This window comes from Thunnus albacares, chromosome 7 (genome assembly GCF_914725855.1).
Source record: "Thunnus albacares chromosome 7, fThuAlb1.1, whole genome shotgun sequence".
Lineage (NCBI taxonomy): Eukaryota > Metazoa > Chordata > Actinopteri > Scombriformes > Scombridae > Thunnus > Thunnus albacares.
In genome coordinates this window covers 4952130-4974554 of record NC_058112.1, presented here as the reverse complement: position 1 = coordinate 4974554, position 22425 = coordinate 4952130, and the positions used below count along the sequence as shown (strand labels likewise).

Sequence of the window (22425 nt, the reverse complement as noted above, 5' to 3'; positions counted from 1 at the left end):
TAAACATGTTAAATCTTAAAATATTATATCATAAACCCCTGCTGTGAGGTTGTGTACTGTATGTCCTGCTGGCAGTAGTACAGCGCCGACTGCTGGCAAACACGCAGCATGACAGGAAGACTGCACTGAAGTGGTAGCTATAGGCCCACTGGGTTGCCAGATTTGATACAAAGCTCCACACACCGTGGTCAAAAGGGCATTTGAAAGGCCAGTAGAAGGTAATTGTGACAACATTTTGAGTACGTGAGTAACGTTTTTAGCGTCTACAAAAACAATAGGGGGAAAAACAGACTTCTTTACGACGTCTTTTCTCTGAACGAGTCAATCGTGCTCGGGATTTAGGAGGATAAGCTAACTAAACCTGGCAACCCGTCATCATAACCAGCCGTCAGAGGTCTGCGGCTGAAGCGCTGTGAGTTTGTTGCTAGCTTTTGTTCGATGGACGTTAAACTTAGCTATCAGCTCATCACTACACGGACGGTAAATGATAAAGCCCAGCAGATAACAGTGAAGTGTGAGTCGTGGTTCACCTTGGTGGAGTAAAAAAGGCTCTCTAACGTCCAGCAGGTACTGTAAAACACTAGAAAGCGAGCTAGCTAACGCTGTACATGTGATAGACTGCTAATAGTTAGGTCTGGAGATCTATTACCACATCTCCTTGTTTACAAAAAACAATTTCAGACGGTGAAGTGTAATTATCTTTCGATGTTAACTCGTGCTTTAGTGGTTTTTCGAATAACGTTATGAACTGTCGATAAAATATGTGTTCACCTTAGAGGTATTTAGCCCCCAGCATATGTCTGCTGATGCTTGCAATGTTTATACTGATGAAGCTGATATTTCTGTGTGGCTACAAGGCTTTGAATTGTTAGCTACCGTGTTTATATTTATAATGCACTTATATGAATACAGGTTGTGTCGTACTGGAAACGAACTCTTATTTAATATCCTGTGTCTAACGTATTTAAATCCTGGTAACCTTTTATACACCCTTTCATGTAAACTACAGACTGTAAAACGTGTGTGTGTGTGTTTACTTTGTGTTTGGTTTGCTCAAGGAGTTAACTAACTAACTTAAGAACATTAGAAATATCTAAATGAAGTCATTTGCTTCATTTAGATATAGACATATGCTGTTTTAGTAGTGAAACACTGAAAGTTGAGCTGTTGCACCTCTGTGACTCTGTACAGATGTGCACATGCACAAAACAGCTGGAGTTAACATGTGGTAGTCTGTTATTTATGCATTTATCCCAGAATTATAAAACTATTAACTTTGGATTGTTCTTGACAAAACTGGTACAATTATCTAATCCTTGAGAAAAATCATTATCTAAGGAGCCTCTCTTCTAACATCCAAAGACCTATCTCCAACTCACTGCCTGTAGGTTGATAATAACACTGTGGTGGATCTCTCTCTTCCCTCTGATGGGGGCGGGGGTCCTTTTCCAGCTACTAATCTATAGATGCCCTGAGGTTTTGAAGCCATTTTTGTGGCTTGGTGTTATGTTGACACAAGTGGTCCCAGTCTGACTTTTACAGCCCTGCCCTAACCAGTAGGACTATTTATATAGTCCTGTGTCTAAACCAGTAGTCGTTAGCTGTATTGTTGTCTCACACAGGCAGGGGATCCTGCCCCAAGCCGGAACCAGTGATTGAGCCACCTCCTGTTAGACTAGACCAGCCAGGGGCTTTTAATTACACTGTCTACACCCATATCACTCACTTGTGTAGGGGCATATCTGCAGTTTTTATCTACTGTATCATTACAGCTGAGCAGGAGTAGGCATGTGACCACACACAGAGAATGGATTAAGCATAGGGATTAAGGTGTAATGATTATGTGTTTGATTAATGCAAACCTTCTTTTTTATGTGTGCTCCAGTGCAGTGTGCATCCTGTACAACACAGGGACTTTCTTCATAATTTCAGTAATATCCTACTCAGTTTGTATACCGATTAGCATGTTCTGAAAAGAGCCACATTAACTGTAATTTAGTCAGCCAGAGTATTTCCCTCCTCTGCATTTGGTCACTTTCCAACTTTATGCATTCTGTGAGCGATAACTGAACTTTGTGCTAAAACTTCAGAGATACAGAAAGCTGTACAGCCTCATATTTTGGCTCCAATTTTCTCCAAAACTTGGAGTTTTCTTCTTATGCAAAGTCATTTGAATTAAGTCAGACAGTAAACATCATACATGTGAATCCATTAGTTTGAAAGGTCTGCTAGAGGGTGTGTGTGTATGTATAGTAATGTCTGCTAGTGCTAACAGTCTCTACACAAGAGACAAAGGCATCGACAAGAGAACCAGAAGGCTTAAATTATACTCAAGTGACTTGATAGTTAAAGGCAGGTTTAGATATCATCACACGTACATAGTGGCACTGAACAGGATCTGGACTTGTTTATACACTGCTGTGCCATGTAAATCTAGTTGTTTGTTTTTGCTTCTCTGTTCATAGTAATCGAACAAACTTGTATGCCCGCTGCCAGGTAGCACACACACTTACACACTGTAATTGGTGGGATGTTTCGCTTGTTTTCATCCTTTGACGAGAGCGTTTTATTTTAATGACAGCCTGACAATACAGTCATGACCGCTCGTATAAAATAGATACACACACAAACTGCTCACAGCGTAGCCGCACGCTCAGCTCTGGAACATGTTGCACACGTGCTCTGTGCAGCAATAAAGCTTAAGAGTCAGAGAGCAGCTGGTCCACAGTGCACTTAACAGTGGATGAGTGGGTTATGTGAAGGCTAATTAATGAAAGCAATTCCCAAACTGGGCATAGTTGGGTGCTAAAATGTAACAGGTGAAGTTCATAAATAAACAAAACACTGTATATCTTGTTATTTTATATAAATTTGAAAAAGAACATTGTCTGTGTCCATCTGTTGTAATGTAGGAGGCAGTAAAACACTCTGCAGGAAGGAGGGTCGTCTTATGTAACGTAACCTGGGCTGGACCCTCAGTCAGTGTGAAACTGGTTCTCATGAGCTCTTGTGTTGAGTTTGGCAAATGTGTGTGTGTGTGTGTGTGTGTGTGTGTCTTTTTGTCTTGTAGGTGTCTTTGCGTAGCTGTGAGTCTGTTGTGTATTTTATTACCGAGTTGTCCAAGCCTTGGACCGGAGGGAAATGATCCTGTACCTGCCCAGAATTTCCCTTTTGATGCAGCCCAGGAGGATACAGGGCTGTTTTCGTGTGTGTGTGTGTGTGTGTTTGTGTGTGTGTGTGTTGGGGAGTCATATATCAAACACAGTTTTGGGTCAGTTGAGGCTGCCTAGCTGATTCTCTTTCTGTCAGTGTTGGGATTTTATGTATTTATGGTGTGTGTATCTACCTCTAGAAGTCTTTTGAGAGATGTAGGATGGGTTTCATTGCAGCATAAAGATGTTTTTTGATTCGATTTTTTATAAATATGTCTTTTTTCCAAAGTAGAGCTTTCCTTCACTATCATTTGACATTATGAGCAACATTTATTGATGGTCTAAAAGTGAGTGCTGAGTTGCTTCACTGGGTCTGGTGGGGTTGTTGTTGGCTGTCTCTTACGTACAGCTCATATGTCATCGTTCCAGGTAAGATAAAGTTTTATCTCAACGGACGTGCCCTATCTAGTAACAGGGTTGTTCTGCGGGGGCAGCACACACTCTTCATGAGTGTTTAAATGAGGACAGAGAAAGGAATGGTTAATACCTCATCAGTCTGTGCCCAAAACCTCCCTTCCTTCCCCTTGGCACAGCAGAGGAAATACTCCTCTCTCTGAACACAGCATGACGGGATAGAAATGGAAACACAGGCTCCGTCATTTTGTTTTCCCAAACCTTGGTGTTGTAGAAGGTAGAGACACATAGACCTGAGGTCAAGGAACAACTGATTAGATTTCGGTGATATGCGTTATGCCTGACTGATGTATCAGCACTGATATTGCCATACCTGCATCGGCCCATATGTTGGCAGATATGCAAAAAGAAATTGCAGTACAGTCAGCGCAGCAATAAATGTTTATAGGCTGTTTTTTTTATACGTATGACCTTATTTTTTCTTAAATGGTTTCAGTATATTGCATTGGTACTATGCTCGTGTGCTCTGATTTAAATGTCAGTGAAATTTGTTCTCACTATTTTGTTGTTTTGTTTCTCTTTTCTTTCCAGGGATAAAAACAGAAAGGACTGCAGTGGAACTCTAGATTGACGGCAACTTTCCCTCCATCCCTGCTTGTACCATCGTCCCATCCATCCACCACCGCTCCTACTGGTTGCTTCCTCTCGTTCTCAACATGGCGGCTATGTTCCTACTCTGGCAGCGTCACTGACCTCCACCCTGGACTACCACCATGGAGAGAAAACGCAGAAAGAAATTAATCTAGCTGCTCAGGCCATTTGCAGTATGGACTCATTTTCGGAGCTTTGGACCTGAAATGCTCTGACTCTGATTCAGCTTTTAGCTGCTCATTTTTCACCTGAAACAGCTCACCTGCTGCTAGAGTTTCAAAAGGGCCTGGTGAAACTGATGGTTTACCCAGCTTCACAACTCAAAATGCTCCTGCTTCCTGTTTGGGCGTCGATGCTTTTAGGGCTGCTTGCGGGCTTTCTGCCTGTGGTGGGGATGGAACCAGCGGGAGGAGGCAAATCTGACTCTGATCACATCCCCAACTCAGATCTCCTCCCCTCGTCATCCAGCTCCAACTGCTCCCAGCTCACCCTCAAACTGGAGTTCTCCTCCAAGGTGGTGGAACATGGTAAGAAATCACTGGGAGATACAGAATGTCTAGTGTGTCTCTGTAAGCTATGGAGACCCTGTGTTTCTAATTTTCCAGTTTGGTTTATCAGGGCTTCCACATTTCTTGTTTTTTCTAGTTTATGATGAAATTAACATTTGTAATACAACTTGAACATGTTGGTTCATTCTCAAACATTCAAACATTAGTTTGACCAAAAGAAAAAAAAAAAAGGTAACTCAAGGTCAACTTTTTCTGAAGCTTTCAACTGCTTCTCAATGTCTTCATCAGCAGATTGTCATGGATCGTCAGTTGTCATGGAGATACAGTAGCTCAGCCGTCAATTGTTAACTGTAGGGAAGTTAGTATGTGGTCTGTGGTAATTGTCTGATTCCTCATCAAGAAATTTGAACTGATAATGTTGCAGATACTAAATATGCACCTTTATTCACAGAATATCAAGGTGAAATTCCATCTATTTTCAGAGGATAACTCAGTTATCAGGCTTATTTGCTTTGCCATTGTCACATCCCATCTTTTCAATCTGTCCAGGCAGTTTTAGCAGTGCCAGGGAGACATGAGCTTTCACTAAAGGTGGATCTAATATGTTCGCTCGAAACAAGGTCAGATCTACAGTTGTTGAGAGGGGATATAGTTTAAATTAAAAAAAAGAAAGGTTAGAGGTGAGTTTGTCATTTATTGCAGATCTGTCGCAGCTGTTACTCAGAATTTAATCCTAACTTGAGTCGCAGCTTCCCGTCTCTTCTCTGAAAACACAGCACCTTTCAATCACTGTCAGTACAGAGGCAATTAGTGTAAAGAAGAGGGATCACAGACTGTGGTGGAAGCAGGACTGTGAAGAATTAGATTTTACCATTACCTGCCTGTCAGTACAGGACTTGATTGACTTGGTGCTGATATGAACTTATATGGTAAGAGCCTTAAGACACACCTTAGTGTCAGTTACATCAAACCATAATAACAGCAGTGTAGTTATTGTGCTGACCTGAGGATATAACACACCTCAACTTGCTATTCAGGCTCTGTCCTCATTGTTATTCTGACACAGGTTATATAAATTCTGCAACAGAAGTAAAAAAAAAAATCAAAAACTTGTTTTCCCAGTTTGGAAAATAAATAAACACATGATTATGTTGTTACTTCAATAAAATGTCGCTCACTAGAATACATAGTGTTAGTAGCACATCTCCTGTCCTGAAACAGTCTCCTCTCCCCTCTCTTGTCTCTCCAGAGTACATCGTAGCATTTACGGGATATTTCTCAGCTAAAGCTCGCAGCCTGTACATCAGCAGCGCCCTGCGGAACGCCGGGGATGGAACGCTGGAGTGGCACATCGTTCCCAGAAAAAACCCAGCTTCCGACTTCCCTAGTGACTTTGAGCTGGTCCGCATACGTCAAGCTTTGCCCAGCAGCCTGCTGACCTTAGAGGACCACCCTTACATCAAGAGGGTGACGCCGCAACGCAAAGTGTTCCGCTCACTCAAATACATTCCCTGTAAGTCTGACAACACGATGGCATTGTGCTTCCTAGGGTGGCACGTCTACCCAAGAGAAAAAAGTCCCACTGAAGAAATATAAAACTCTAGATACAGAAAGACACAGAAAGTTGTTTGCCTGCTACAGTGCACAGAATGTCCCTTTGTTTGATGAGTCAGAGGATGTATTTCTCTCTCCACTGTGCTTGCGGTCAAGAAAAGGATTGTGTATCTACATGTGAATTGCTGGCCATCTTGGGGGTGTTGATGCTGGACTGTGTGTGTGTTTGTGTGTGTGGTGTTGGGGGGGGGGATGGGAGGGAGGACAGAGTACATCTGTGTTTGCTCACCCTGGGAGGGAGTAGGTGAGTCAGTGTCGTGGGGCTTGCCTGGACAGGGGTGCACGCCCTGCATGTGGTAGTGGATGAAAGACTTCAGTGTGCCCCCAGTCCGCCTACACATGCAATATCAGTATGTAGGCCATGTGGTGTGCATGCAACCTTTTTATGTCCGGGGTTTCCTCAAGAGGAGCATGTAAAAAGTTCTTAGCCAGTGTCTGTTACAGTGTTAAATGTCTAGGAAGCTTGATCTAAAGTCACATTTTGAAAAGAAGTGAAAATGTATCTGCTGTGCAAGGCATTCAGGATACTTAGAAATATCCAAATGTTAGTATTTTCATAGTAATGGTTTACTTTTCTCTTTGAAGTCCAGATGCTATGATGGTAGAAGCATAATTTTACATGCAGATGCAATCAGAAAGGCTACATATTGTGAGTCATGCTAAGTACTTCACAACGTCCCACAAAATCAAAGTGCACATGGTAATCACTCTGGAGATGCTAATGGAAAGAATGCAGAGCAAGCCGTGCTGTGTTAGGCTCAGTAAGTAACCAAATGCTTAGTTTATTAGCTGAAGTGTGGGAATTTATTCAAAATGCATCAGAGAGCATGAATGCATGTTTGTAATGAGCACCAGCTTTACGTTACGTGCACTGAATTGATTTAATAGTTGTTTCTTCATGGCATATTAAGGGCTGTAGCAAGGAGACCTCTGAGTGTTGTAATTGGCAGAGAGTGTTTGAACTGAAAAACAAAATGGACACCACAAAAGTGTGATCGTCTTTACTCAACCTCCTGGGAAGGTAGATTGGTCTAGATAAACTTAAAACTTGATGAGTCCATGTTCACTGGATAGGTGTCCACAAAGCAGCTACCTGATAAGGTAGTTAATTAGAAGGAAAGATAAAAGAGATGACCCCATCCTTGTGTTTTACTCCTACTTTAAAGGCATAAAATGTCCTGCATGGCTCTACTTTCGTTTGCTAATGACCTCATTAAAATTTGTTCCGTCCAAGTGATTCAAATTGTGATGAGATTGACTCAGACAAGGCTGGTGTGATCAGCCTCACATCACAGCTGAGGGATGTAGGGAGGAAAGTAAGAGAGAGAAAATCATCTGATATGAGGGGTCATAACATGATAAGCATAATTAAGGAAGATTGTGCTGTCTGCAGGGGACTCAACTGTTGTCTAAAGCCTTAAGTCTGACTACTGCATGTAAAAGATCTTTGACATTAGATTTTTTCTCTGCTGTTAACATAGTTGCTTGTTATCTGTCTCCATAGCAGCCGAACCCGCTGCACCCTGCAACGCCACCCGCGGGACACAAAAATGGCAGTCGTGGCAATCATCCCGGCCTTTCCGACGAACCAGCCTGTCACTGGGATCAGGTTTCTGGCACGCCACTGGTCGCCACTCCAGCCGGCGCCTGCTGCGGGCCATCCCCCGCCACGTAGCCCAGATCCTGCAGGCAGACGTACTCTGGCAGATGGGACACACTGGTAAGACCTCAGACCTTTGACATCTCTGAAAGAGGGGCAGGATGGTGGGGACCTGGAGAAACATCTGCTCTAAAAATTTCACTTAATGCAATGGAATTTAAAGATCCCCTCCAGATATGTTTTCAGTTATGTTTTTTTTCCACAAAAAAGTCCAATTATCTCGTTAAAATCTACTCCTCCCTCGTTAAAATATCCAGAATCTATGAATATGCAAATATATTTAATTTCAAAAGTTTAAATGTTGATTAAATGTCTCCTGCTTCACTGAAAAGTCAATTCTCAGTGTTTGTGCACTGGAGGATTCAAGTTTCCACATCACACTTGTGTAAGTTACACACTGGACCACAATTGGCTACAAACTAGTTGTGATGTCACAAATTATGCTTGTAGGTACACGTCTTAAACTCGGATTTTCAATAAGCACAGAGAAACTTCCCACTTTCAGCGGATGAATGTGAAAACAGTCTTCCAGTGAAGCTCAAACATCCAACTAATGAAATAATAAGAAAAACACATTTTTGAGTGGAGGGGGACTTAAAGGATTGTTTCAAATAAAAGAGTGCTCATGGGGGAAAAAGCAAAAATAAGGAACATCCTTTCAACTTTTTGCTAGAGCTTTTAGTGACACCATATTTGCTTTAAATTAATTTGATGTGTCTCTCTTTTCTCTGCGTGTGCAGGTTCTGGCGTGAAGGTGGCAGTATTTGATACAGGCCTGAGCGAGAAGCACCCACATTTTAAGAACGTAAAAGAAAGAACCAACTGGACTAATGAGAAGACATTGGATGATGGTGAGGAGAAAGAACATGCTGATGATTTTGATGTTAATAATGCTGAAGATGGTGCTAATTATGCTGTTGATGATGATTATTACTAATATCACCGGGGTGGTGGAGGCCCAGAAGTAGGCTGAAGTTGCAGAGGGTTTCATCAGTCTCTTGTGCTGTTTTCAGGCCTGGGCCATGGTACGTTTGTGGCAGGAGTGATAGCCAGTATGAGGGAGTGCCAGGGCTTTGCCCCCGATTCAGAGCTGCACATCTTCAGAGTGTTCACCAACAACCAGGTACACACATGCTCTTAATATATGACTGTGCTCCAGTCCAGCAGATTGTTTTAATGAGGTAAAAGAAGAACTGTCTCTAAAAGCAAATAATCTATCCAAATCAGTCTTAAACAGGAGCAAATTGTGTTTTCGATGCATTATAGTATTTGACATTTTTGTCTCTCCTCACCTCCCAGGTGTCATACACCTCATGGTTTCTGGATGCTTTCAACTACGCCATCTTGAAAAAGATAGATGTTCTTAACCTGAGCATCGGGGGGCCTGACTTCATGGACCACCCCTTCGTTGATAAGGTGATACACACTTCCTAACGCAGAAATAAGGAGGGTTAATATTGTCATGAGGAGCCTGACACATGAATACTACAGTCACATGGTAGCATTTGGTCGATTCACTGACATTTAACCAGGTTGATGAGAAATGTGAACAGATGTTTTGATGTTTTTCTAGGTGCAAACACAGCTCCCACTACGTCCTTCATCCCTTTAAGTCAGAGCCTTTTCACAATGCGTTGGTGAGCTGGAAAATAAGCAGGTCAACTGTCAGTGCAAACGGGTCAAACCAGCTAAGTAGACAAATGACAACGTCGGTGTACAGATGAGCACAGAAATAATCAGCTACATTAAACCCATTTACCCATTTACAGGGCTTATTTGATTAATGTCCTGAGTAAAAGGAACATGGATCAGCATGTAATTAAGGTTAGAGTAAGAAAGGAGTAGTTTAGTAACCACTTGGGACAATATAACCCGTATCTCTGAAAACCTTTTTGGCCAAGGACCGGAGCCCTTCAGAGCCAGTTGTCCTCTTCGGTGTTCTCTGTGTGACCTTATTACAGTACCTCTGAAGAAAATCAAAAGTAGTCATTCAATGTTTGCTGTTCCCTTCCTCTCACTTTATTTTTATACAGTGTTTTATACAGTCTTTTTTTTCCCCACACCAACTTATTTCATTTTCCTCTCTTGTGTTTGATTGACAGGTGTGGGAGCTCACTGCCAACAGAGTGATCATGGTCTCTGCTATTGGCAACGATGGACCTCTGTATGGGTACGCTAATTACTCCTCAGAAATGGCATTCGTACTTATGAAAGCTGCTGTTAACATCAGTTTTCTTCAGGACAATTGAAGCAAACATGTCTCTGAAAAGTTAAAACGAGACTGTGTAACACATTCTTTCTCTTATAAACATATAGTTGAATTCATAAGCAATAAAACAAACCCTTGCTCTGGAGTTTTGCTGCTGCAGTCTTACTTGGTCTGGTATGACCAGTAGCTTTACATAAATATTGCTGAATAACACACATTACTGCGTCAGACCGCTGAATTTATGACTTGATTCCACTTGTACTAATATCAACAATAGCTTAGCATGTTAGCTAAATGCTAAACAGATCATTTTGCAGGGTTCTGATTGTACAAGAATTTCTCTGTTTTTGTTCATTCTTGTTTAATTTCACAAGAATGCGTACTTCCCCTACACCACTTTGAACTCATCCAAATGACCTCTTGGTCAACTGGCTTTTATGACCTGCTAACATCTGCTGAAACTTCCTCCTTTTATAAAATGTCATGAAAAGGACAATAAAGGAAAGAGGCTTTTTTGTTGCATTGTTATGTTGTAGTGCAGTAAAATAAGAGAGTGTCTCTCTCTCTGTCAGCACGCTGAACAATCCAGCAGACCAGATGGACGTGATCGGGGTTGGAGGGATTGACTTTGAGGACAACATTGCCAGGTTTTCATCCAGAGGCATGACCACCTGGGTGAGTTACTCACACACACACACACTCTGTCCCACACTACACAAGCACAAATCGTTTATCAGTTTTAGAGCAGACATCTATCACAGAGAAGTACACTCTGCATTTTGAGCTATCCAACCATAGTGTAAGCTCTGATCCCTCATCCATATCCCATCAGCTAGACACACACACACACACACCACTTTTTTATCTGTTACACCCACAGCAGACATCTGCCCTGGGATCTGATTAAGACTTCCCTCTCTGATCCAGTCAGTCTCTCTCTGTCCTCCACACACCGCTGTTATCCAGCCATGAAGAGACCAGAAGGATCAGACCACACACACTCAGCTCACACGGTCTGCTCTCCAGCCTGACTGATCAAAAACATTTAAGAATGCAGCCGTTTTAAAAGCTGTTTCCTCAACTTTTATTCAGCTTCTCCTCCTTTTTTTTTCTCCCTCATTTTTCTAGTAATTCTTCTGGCCCTTCCTTCTGTTTCTGTCTGTCGGTGTTATGTGATAGTGTCCATCCTCCCCACAGTCACCATCACATCGATGTCAACCCTGATGTTTTTTTTGGAGTCGCCCATATTTTCAACAGTAGTGGAGCTCTGGAAGGGTCATAGAGTAGCTGTAAACCTCCTCCCTGACTAGACTGTGACTTCATGGTGTAGGCATAATGACATGAATTGAAATGTAGCCATTAAGTGCATGAATAAGAGGTGTTTTAGACTTAGAATTACAGTTTTAGTCCTTTCAGCCCAGAAAAACAACAGCTGTGTGTGTGTAAACATGTATGAGACGATAGATACACTCAGTTCCAAACTAAAATAAAAGTTGGCTATGTTTAGGTGACCTTCTGTACTGTTTTAAAGAAGTCTTAAAGCAGCTTGAGCACACCATCAATACAAAACAATTAGTATGTGACACTCCACTGTCTTCACTTTGTATCTGACTCCCATCTCTGTGCAGGAGCTGCCAGGGGGCTACGGCAGGGTGAAGCCTGACATCGTCACCTACGGTTCCGGTGTTCGGGGGTCAGGGATGAAGGAGGGATGTCGCTCTCTGTCTGGCACCAGCGTGGCCTCTCCTGTGGTGGCTGGAGCCGTCACACTTCTGGCCAGGTGAGTATCATAAACTGTGCAAGGAGCTTTTTATGCTTCCTACAAAGACAAAAAACCAGTGAATATGGACAGTAAATCACATTGAAAATAAATGTTCTGAATCTTAAACAAAACAAAAGATTTACATTAATTCATCAATTGATACCTGGATTTTGTAATACATTGTTGTTGAAATAAAGTGGAGATATCGCTTTTAAATAATAAAAAATGTATGCTTTTAAACCTTAAATTTTGACTGGTGCCAATTACCAAAATGTTTTCTTTTGCAATGTTTTCATGGATATATAAAGAGAACTGGATACTGGAAGAGCACCAGGCTTTGAAGCATATTTGACATTAGCAGCCAAATCGTGTAATTACCACATTACATAATGCACACTGGCCCAAAGGGACTTTTTCCAATAGACTCGCACTGTGAAAGAGACATCTGAAAAGCTGCAGATACATTTTTTTGAGCATCGCAACCGCAAAATGACTCATTTCACTCATCAGAATTTGATTGTTCGGTCCGATCACACTTCAAAAGTCTAGAAGAGCCACATGATTGAATTGTTTTATCCCAATTCAAGTTAGCCAGAGGGCTAAACCAGAAGTTAGCCGTCTCAGCAGGCAGAAGTCTCTAGTGAGCATGCTCCATGGGTAGATGTGGCCTGTAGAGTGTGCACAGTATGTTTTCATCCAGGCAATTTCTTTACATCAGGAAGTGGCTTTTTTGGCTTCATGCGCCATTGAGCAACTTTCATAGGAATGAACGGGGCCCCAACTCCAATGCTGTATACAGTTTTCCTTATACATCCATAGATGTTTTAAGCAAACGGGTAGTTCCAGGTCTGAAAAGTGAAGCCAATGCGCCAGTGCCTTAAACCTGCATTCTTTCTAATGGCCAGCAGGGGGCGACTCTACTGGCTCCAGAAAGAGGTCTAATTGTATAGCGTAACCCCAGATTCACAGAGTATAGATGTAGCTGCTGCTATTTCAGTGTGTTTTCAGTTTATGAAAGTTATTTTTAATATTTTGGTTGCCTAAAAAAGTCTTGTTCAGCATTTGGTTGTACTAAAAGACCCTCTAAGAAGTTTTTCCAGTAAGTACATTTTGTTTTAATGGTTTTAAGCCCATTTTTTTGCTAGCGAAAATTTGCATTAGCATTATCACAGCTAACCATAGACTGTAAATGCACCGTACTAACCAAACTAGCAGCTAGCATTAGGGGCAGCTCCACCCTCTCACCCAAATCACTTCTGGCTCTAAAAATCCAAGATGGCGACGGTCAAAATGCCAAACTCGAGGCTTCAGAAAGTCCACAAACCAATGGATGACGTCACAGTGGCTATGTCCATTATTTTTATACAGCCTATGGTTTTAAATCAAGAAATAACCCTAACCAGACTTCTCAAATATAGTGTGAACACTAGCAGATATGCAAGGACTTTTCCCAAATAAAATAGTCTAAAATTGGCAAAATTCTGATTTAAATCAGGAACTATTTGATCAAAGAAAAAGTAAACACAAGATTACAAATTTAACCAGAAATTCAATTCCAGCTTTCGGTACTTGACCGTTCTTTCAACATGTGTCTGTCCCTTCACAAAACAATTTAGTTTCATTACCAAGGATTACAAGTAAGATATATTTGTCTCTTATGAGGAAATTCTTTTTTTTATGTCCGCTCTGCTTCCCAACAATGTCAGAGGTGAGAGTGAGATAATGCAGCACAAGCCCCAGAACTGGTAGAGATCCAGTGTATTCCCATCAAGGACAAGTCAGCAGGATAGAAACGTCCAGTTCTCTGGACTAATCATTTGATCATAAGTCTCTCTACAGTCTTGTGGGCTTCTAAAGATTACAGTGTAAAATGTTAAGAAGCAAGAGGTAATTACGCATTTTATAAGTCGTGTTCTGGTAGCCAATTCATAAAAACATTTTGTATTGTGAGGAGTCAGTGGAAACTGTGCAGAGTAGTTTTAGATGATGCTAGTTTAGATAACTGTGGAGCTCACCACGCTCTCCTGTGGGGGCTGAATTGATGACACTCTACATGAGAGTGTCCAAGTGAGGTTACTGTTACATCTGACCTGTAGAGGACTTTGGCAACAGAGGATACATTATAATACTGAGGGTTTTTTTAAAAGCTGGATGTGGTGTAATTACCTCTTGTGCTGTAATCCTACATGAGCAGGCAGTGAAATCTGTCCCAGAGGAAGGAGGTGTGTCACTGATGAATGCCAAGTATTATGCTCAGTATCCCCTCTCTTTACATGGTGAAAGCCCTCTTGTTACATAGCACACACATGGCTCATGTTGCTGGGCTGAACATCATACCACCCCTGCAGACAACAGGCACTCTTACCCTCGCCCTAGAGAATAACACACACACACACACTTATATATATATATATACATACCAGCCCATCCCTCTTCCTCTTGCAGCACTGTTCTGAATGAAAAACTGTGGAATCTGACACCAGCCTACACACACGCAGACTAACCCAGCCTGTCCTGTCCTTCTCCATCCTCCAGCACCGTGCTGAACCGCGAGTTGGTTAACCCAGCCTCCATGAAGCAGGCTCTGATAGCCTCGGCCCGCAGGCTGCCGGGGGTCAACATGTTTGAGCAGGGCCACGGGAAGCTAGACCTGATCAGAGCCTACCAGATCCTCAACAGCTATAGACCTCAGGCCAGGTAAGCCTGTAAAGATCTCACATGAATGTGCATCAACATGCACAGTTGGAAACAAATTCAGACAGACATTAAGACAGACACAGGCTGTTTTTCACTCTGTTCCGCAGCTACACTGATCTGTCCATTCATGTGGTGCTGCACATGTATGTGTATACACAGGCAATTACATAACAGTAAAGGAGACCAAGCCTGTGCTGCTCATGGGAAAAATGGGAGGGACTCAAACTGGCAGAATTAGACTTGTCCTTTTTAAGGGATAAACTATTCAAGGAATACTCCACCAAAACTCTATCTTGCTTGCGATCACAGTGTGGCTCCAAAAAGTGTGTAGTCTGCCTCTTTGCAGACATTGGCAGCTGTAATCAGCGCTGATTCACAAAGGTTACGATGACAACCCAGAGTAAAAACATCAAATACATCAAAACAGATCAGCAGAGTTGGTTATGCTGGTTCAAGACGTTTGTATGGACATAATGGGCAACTATTTTGATTATCAATTGATCGTTTAAACAATTTTGAAAATGCGAAACATTTCCCAGTCCCGGTTTTTTATTTTGCAGAAACATTCCATATTAATAATCTAACATGCAGCAGTGGAACACTTCATGTTAACCTATCCTTGTCTGCTACCAGTCTTTCCCCCAGCTACATCGACCTGACCGAGTGTCCGTACATGTGGCCTTACTGCTCTCAGCCCATCTACTATGGAGGAATGCCTACCATTGTCAATGTGACCATTCTCAACGGCATGGGTGTCACTGGCAGGATTGTCGACAAGGTGCCGTCACAAGACAAATAGAGAGCAAATGTTCCATTAATTAAATGCTACTTCATAGATTACAGAAAATTATTTTCTCAAGTGCTGTTAGAGGATGAGTAAAGGTCAAGTTTCCTCCTTGACTGACCTGGTTATCATGATGATGAACTCTGTGTTGCCTCTAAGCCTTCTAAAGGTTGCTCTTTCCTCTTCAGCCCATCTGGCAGCCCTACCTCCCACAGAATGGAGACCACATCGATGTGGCCGTCTCTTACTCACCGGTGCTGTGGCCGTGGGCCGGCTACTTGGCTGTCTCCATCTCCGTGGCCAAGAAAGCAGCATCGTGGGAAGGGATTGCTCAAGGTCATGTGATGGTCACTGTGGCGTCGCCCGCAGAAAATGATGTGAGTCAGTACAGCCACACCTGAGCGCTGTGTGATTGAAGCCTTTTGCTTTTTTCCACATTGCACATCTGTAGTTTCTACTCAGAATGTAGAACTTTTTGACTTCATTAGCAGTATCTAGCATGTGTAATGAATTACTCCTCTCTAGTTATGACCCATCCATCTTCATCTGTCTTTCATCCTTTGCAGTCTGAGGTAGGTGGGGAGCTGACCTCCACAGTCAAACTGCCCATCAAGGTGAAGATCGTGCCGACTCCCCCGCGCAGTAAGAGGGTGCTGTGGGACCAGTACCACAACCTGCGCTACCCGCCCGGCTACTTTCCCCGAGACAACCTCCGCATGAAGAATGATCCACTAGACTGGTGCGTGTGTGTAGATGTTTATTTGGTGTTTAACAGGACACCTTGTTTATGTGCTTTGTTTTAATTCCCTGGACTCAAATTTTGACCTAAATGAACTTGGTGAAGTGTTATGTGTGCTTGTTCATATGTTTCCAGGAACGGGGACCACATCCACACTAACTTCAGGGATATGTACCAGCATCTGAGGAGTATGGGATACTTTGTTGAAGTGCTGGGAGCTCCCATCACCTGCTTTGATGCCAGCCAGTATGGTAAGAACACAGAGATTTAGAGACTCACAACAACAGAATTTGAAGACTTAAAATGACTCCTGCAGCTCCATGCAGTTAATGAAACCATATCTCTCTGAGAGCACTGATTACTTACCACTTAGCGCAAGATAACAAACTAATGGGTTTGTTTGCCTTTGTGTCACTGTAGGCACATTGCTGATGGTGGACAGCGAGGAGGAGTATTTCCCTGAAGAGATCACCAAGCTGAGGAGAGACATCGAGAACGGCCTGTCACTTATTATCTTCAGCGACTGGTACAACACCTCGGTCATGAGGAAGGTCAAGTTCTATGACGAAAACACCAGGTACTTTCAGTTTACTACTGCTGATCTTTGACATCATAGCAGTGACGCTGGCTAATGTTGAGCAAAGTTATCATATTCAAAGTCAAGCTCTAGTGCACATACTGTGGTGAAGAAGTGACAGAGGACCTGTTCATCTTTAACATTTAAAAACGGGACAATCTGACCTGTTTTGTTTTTTTTTAAACGTCAGCATGTGCGAGCCCAGATGTTCTGACAAAACAGAATCTACTATCACATAGAAATAACCATGACAGTTATCAGTCAAGGCTGCAACTCAGCATCATCCTGTGAAAAATGATGATTACGTAGAAAGAGGAAGAAAAATGGTGAAATAGTTGCTGTGCAGTCACTACATTGCACTTTTTTTTATGAGGAACTGTCAAAATACACAGAGGAGGACACAAGCTCAAGATGCCTCTGTTTGAACTCCCTTTCAGTCTCTGATCAGGGATGATTTGTGTACATATACACTACAGTTATTTGCAAAAGTTTGGGCACCTCTTGGCAAATAACATAGTTTTTTTTTTTTTTAATTGAAAAGATGTAATCAAAGCCTCCATTTAGTTTCATTCCATTCAGTGGAATCCAAATAAAAATTATATATAGACGCACCAAAATGTATTTGAACCAAATAGGTTAGGTGCAGACAGTTGTTTTAACCCTGATGTATTATTATATATTATTGCATATTATTGAATTAAAAATGTCATTTTGTTACTGCCCTGTCCAGAGAGGTAGGAGCACAACATAAAAGTTATACAACATTTGGTTGTAATTAAAACAGAGTAATTTATTATTACAAAGTTGATGGTGACAACAAACTGAAGCATTATAAATTAGATTGAACCGAGGCCAAAATAATAGACAAAAGAATCTATCAGCTGAAAAAGTGCTGACTAACCTAAGGTCAAACAAGAAACCAGCTCAAAAGAAAATGTCAGCTCACCCTTAAGGTGTAAGTGCTAGTTACAAAACAAGAATATTCTATTTACAAAGATACTTTCCATTTGGGCACTGACTCATGAGGTCACAAGTGTCCTTGAAATACATATATTTTTAGTCATGGATTCTGCACATCATTGCAGAGCATTTTTGAGTGTAAAACTGTTCTGGCTTTGATCTCATTTAATGCAAGCTCATCAATTCCAGAAGAATTCAATAAATAATGCAGAATGGGTTTTGATTCATTCTGCATTTAATAGAATGAGTTGCAGCAACTTGAAAAGATAGTCCTCTCCTCTCCAACAGTAGTGATATTTATTAAAGAAGCCTCCTGTGTGTATTTCTTTAAGATGATCTATGCATACTGCTCCTCCATTATGACACAACTGAATGATTAAACAGCTTTTACCTCAGCAGTGCTTTCACCAGGAGCTTCATTGCGTTATAATGATAGCAAGATAAACTGCGTTGTGCGGTTAACAGCCCACTCTGTCACAGTTTCTTTCTCTGCATTAGAAGACTCTATTTATGCTTCCTCACTCTGTAATAGATGTAATATATCACGACTTCTCAGATTTAGAGCTGCTCATGCAGAGCTAACCGTTACTCATGACTTCTTGCTGCTCCATTCATATCACTCCCAAGCTGTTGCACCATATCCACGGGATTAAAAGTCTTAAATACAATTAAATATAGTCTCTACAGCACCAAAATATTATGCTGAGTAATTCAGTTTTAATTGAATGGCGAGTGTTCGTTTGAGAGCTGTTTATTCACAGCTGCCTTTTCTGAACAAATTAACCCACATACAGAAAACTGAATTAAGAACCCAGTTTTTTCCCTTTATAAATGTCCTAAGTGTTTCATTGTTGTCATACAGCTTTTGCCATTTTTATCCTTAAAAAACCTAGTGACAACCTGGAGTTATTGTCAGGTTGTGTTGGATTTTATACTGCTATGAAAATGACTGTTTTCATGTGGTTCATTACTTTCCTTATACAATCCTCTGCTTGCAGGGAGGTTACAATAACACTGAAATTGTTTTGCCTTTTGGCAAGAGTGGGTGATTTCTTGATTGTTATTTATGTTGATTTCTGTTTTTGTTGACTAAATGAATGGTTTTGCAGTTGATTTACTTGATGTAACCTGCAGGCAATGGTGGATGCCAGACACAGGGGGCGCTAACGTACCGGCCTTGAACGACCTGATCTCAGTGTGGGGGATGGCTTTCAGTGACGGGCTGTACGAAGGAGACTTCACTTTGGCTGATCATGACAGTAAGACACACACACACATCCAAACAAACCTTGTTCACTGTCTAATGGCATTATTCCTTTGCTTATCTTTGGATTTTAGAAAATAAACATGGTTCTCTCTCTCTCTCTCTCTCTCTCACTCTCTCCATCTCTGTCTCTCTCTCTCTCTCTCTTTCTTTTAGTGTACTATGCTTCTGGCTGCAGCATTGCTCGTTTCCCAGAAGATGGAATAGTGATTGCCAAGAACCTAAAGGACCAAGGTACCAGCACCTCTCTTAAAGTATTGAACCCAGCTCAGGGTAGCACAGCGCTGGCCTGCAGCCATGCAGCCTGACAGGCAACTTTTTAATCTGTGTGTCTTTAGTTCAAAAGCACTTCTCTCTTCTTTTTCTTTTTACAGGTCTAGAAGTGTTAAAGCAGGAGACAGCGGTGGTTGAGGGAGTTCCCATCCTAGGACTCTACCAAACGCCGCCTGACGGGGGAGGACGCATTGCTCTGTATGGTGATTCTAACTGTATAGATGACAGCCACAGGCAGAAAGGTAACCTCCCTTCAGTGTGTGCTGATGCGTGCATGTTTCTAAACACAACAAAGGGCTCAGCTCACTATTATATTTTTGGTTGTGTTTGATGTCGATCTCTCAGATTGTTTCTGGCTGCTGGACGCTCTCCTTCAGTACACTTCCTACAGTATGACCCCTCCCAGCCTCAGCCACTCCCACAGTAGGGTTGCGCCTCCCACAGGCACAGAGCGCCCACTGCCACAGAGACTGGAAGGTAAAAGTATAAAATGACACATTAACATACATGTTCATGTTATTTCAGCTGTTTTCTGTCTTTTTTATCATGTCCATTTACCTGCTCTTGGATGAGTGCTGTTATCACCATATTATTAAGATATAAGTAGATAAAATAAGACAAACCAATATGTATTCATGTATGTATATAACCAAAATCTTAAATATAAAAAAAGAATATGTCCCCCTCATATAATTCCTCTTTTTAATTTTTGTTCTTTCTTTCTTCTGTCCTGCTTCCTTTCCTTTCAGGCAACCATCTTTATCGCTACTCAAAGGTTCTTGAGGCTCACCTGGGAGACCCAAAGCCCCGCCCCCTACCAGCCTGCCCCCATCTCTCTTGGGCAAAGCCACAGCCCGTCAATGAGACAGCACCCAGGTAGGTTGAAACGGCTTAGATAGAAAATATATAATCTACAGCATTATCTGGTTTAACATGATATCTATATCGGTGATGGTAAACAGTCATTTTGCACTACAATTCCCAGAAGTCACTTGTCAAGTAATCAAGCATTGTGTGCTGTATGCTCATGTTAACTCCCAAGTTCTTCTATTTTTAATACATCTAAAGACTCTTGAGTGTATTTTCTCCTCTGTGTTCACTGCCATTGTCAGCCTTTTTATTAATTTTCCTTCAGTGTGAGCACTATATAGAGAAAGAGTATTGTCCTCAGTAAGAGGGTGACAAACACTTGATTTGCACATAGTCTTGGGCTTTTAATATGGAGTTAGTGTTTTGATGCAGCAGACAGCATTTGTTCAGCCTGTCAACAGAGTGAATCAATGTAAAATGGAAGGAAGAGAGTTTTGTGACATGCACACACGAATTACAGACTGTCTCACCCTCTTTATCTCCTTGTTTCTCTCTCTCCCTCTCGTGCTCTCAGTAACCTGTGGAAGCACCAGAAGCTTCTTTCTGTGGATCTGGACAAGGTTGCTCTGCCTAATGTAAGGGCTTACCGTCCCCAGGTCAGACCTCTGTCTCCTGGGGAGAGTGGGGCCTGGGACATCCCTGGAGGTAACGGAGGGTTCAAAATTATTACTTTTAACAGTCTGAATCATCAATTCTTTTTTTTTAGATCTGCATTCCTTGTGTTGTAATGTTGTGCACTATATTCTTTTAAGACCTTTGATCTAAACATCAGCTTTTGCAGTGGGAATAGTATAATGGCATTAATATTAGTGTATTGTTCAGTGCCATCAAATATTTATTGTTTCAAACTAAAAGAAGACTTGAAAGGATAAGAAAATGTCACTCACCAGTTTCTTGTCAAAGTGTCTGCCATATGATTATCCAAGTGGCTGCTTAAATTATAGATAACTAGTGAAAATTTGTTTAAAAACAACAAAAAACACTTCAATCAATAGAGAAAGTAAGTCTAATTCTTCTCCAGTCGAAAATCTGATTGAGAAATAGCATCTCAGAGCTACAAAATGGCATTTTTAGATGTACCTTTAAAATATGGCATAATGTCAGTATGCTTTAATAAATATAAAAGCACATACAAGAGGATATTTCGATGTAAAAAAATGACTACACTAGAAGTCAGTTAGTTAGAATAAAGGTGGTTTCTGAGGAAGCTCAATGTGACCTGTGCCCCTCCCCTGCAGGGATAATGCCTGGTCGCTATAACCAAGAAGTGGGCCAGACCATCCCCGTGTTTGCCTTCCTGGGAGCTATGGTCGTTCTGTCCTTTTTCGTGGTCCAGCTCACCAAGGCCAAGAGCAAACCCAAGCGCAGGAAACCCCGCATCAAACGTCCCACTTACCTCCAGCAGCAGCAGCAGACAACAAGTGGGAAAAACCCCACAGTTTGACCTGGACTGTACTTTGGAACTACTGCTGGACAGCTGGGTTTACCTCCAAAACTGAGTCGTTGTTAAAAGGACAACTGTGTGTTGAACAGCAACATTGGAGGTGTGGAATAACAGAGTCTGATGAACTGCCGTGGCAGATGTCTGGCTGTTGGACCTTCTTAAACTCAACCCTGCTGGTCGTGAATGTACTGCGACTCCAGCTGTCTGTTGACCTGTCTGACAGTTTCTGTGCCTCTTGTCTGTTCAAGGCTGTCTGTGGGTGTTTGTGGACTAATGAACAGTATTAGACAGTGTTACACACATGATGTAAAACACACAGTATACATCTGGCTCTAAAAAAATGCCCTATCCAGACAGCCATGTTGTCAACATTTCGCTCTCTTCTCTGCAAGAGTTTCTTTGACCAAACTGTTTCTTCATGAAATGTGTCTGACTTTTATATTTATTGAATTTGTTTGTACCCTGACACATAAAACACACCACACACACACAAATACAGTACATACTGTGCACACTTTGAGAATAAAACAGTTAGCATATACACTAACAGAGACACACACTCCACACACACATGCAACCATGCAGACGTTTCCAACATGAGGACCACTGGATGATCAAGTTGTTTGTCCCTGGACTCTTTCATAGACTCTTCTGTCATCATCCACTGTTTTTGTAAGTCCTGTCCATGTTTGTTTAAAGTCACTGTCTTTTCTTTGTTTTTATATTTTATATAATGAATGAACTCTGGCCAGGCGTTCTGTTGACATCTTCCTCATCGTCAACAAAGTAGCAGTGACAGACTTGTTCAAATATATCTCATCAATTAAAAAAGCATTATCAAAGTGA

At 41.7% G+C, this 22425-nt stretch overlaps 1 protein-coding gene across 1 annotated transcript; it reads left to right on the top strand.

Annotated features, from left to right (window-relative positions):
* Positions 1 to 361: 361 nt before the first annotated feature.
* Positions 362 to 22425, top strand: mbtps1 (membrane-bound transcription factor peptidase, site 1). The gene is made up of 23 exons (XM_044356836.1): positions 362 to 567; positions 4158 to 4744; positions 5976 to 6239; positions 7845 to 8060; positions 8741 to 8851; positions 9014 to 9123; positions 9300 to 9416; positions 10103 to 10170; positions 10782 to 10884; positions 11838 to 11989; positions 14507 to 14668; positions 15302 to 15446; positions 15641 to 15829; positions 16019 to 16191; positions 16327 to 16442; positions 16612 to 16768; positions 18863 to 18987; positions 19149 to 19226; positions 19367 to 19507; positions 19611 to 19742; positions 20015 to 20141; positions 20650 to 20780; positions 21374 to 22425. The coding sequence occupies exons 2-23, from the start codon at positions 4516 to 4518 to the stop codon at positions 21577 to 21579; spliced, it is 3252 nt and encodes a 1083-aa protein (XP_044212771.1). The 5' UTR covers positions 362 to 567; positions 4158 to 4515; the 3' UTR covers positions 21580 to 22425.

What these genes read in the sequence shown, in the direction of transcription:
- mbtps1 (XM_044356836.1), top strand. Translation starts at nt 4,516, where the DNA reads ATGGTTTACCCAGCTTCACAACTCAAAATGCTCCTGCTTCCTGTTTGG. An exon ending in CTCCAAGGTGGTGGAACATG is followed by an intron (nt 4,745 to 5,975) that starts GTAAGAAATCAC and finishes TTGTCTCTCCAG; the next exon opens with AGTACATCGTAGCATTTACG. An exon ending in AACGATGGACCTCTGTATGG is followed by an intron (nt 10,171 to 10,781) that starts GTACGCTAATTA and finishes TCTCTCTGTCAG; the next exon opens with CACGCTGAACAATCCAGCAG.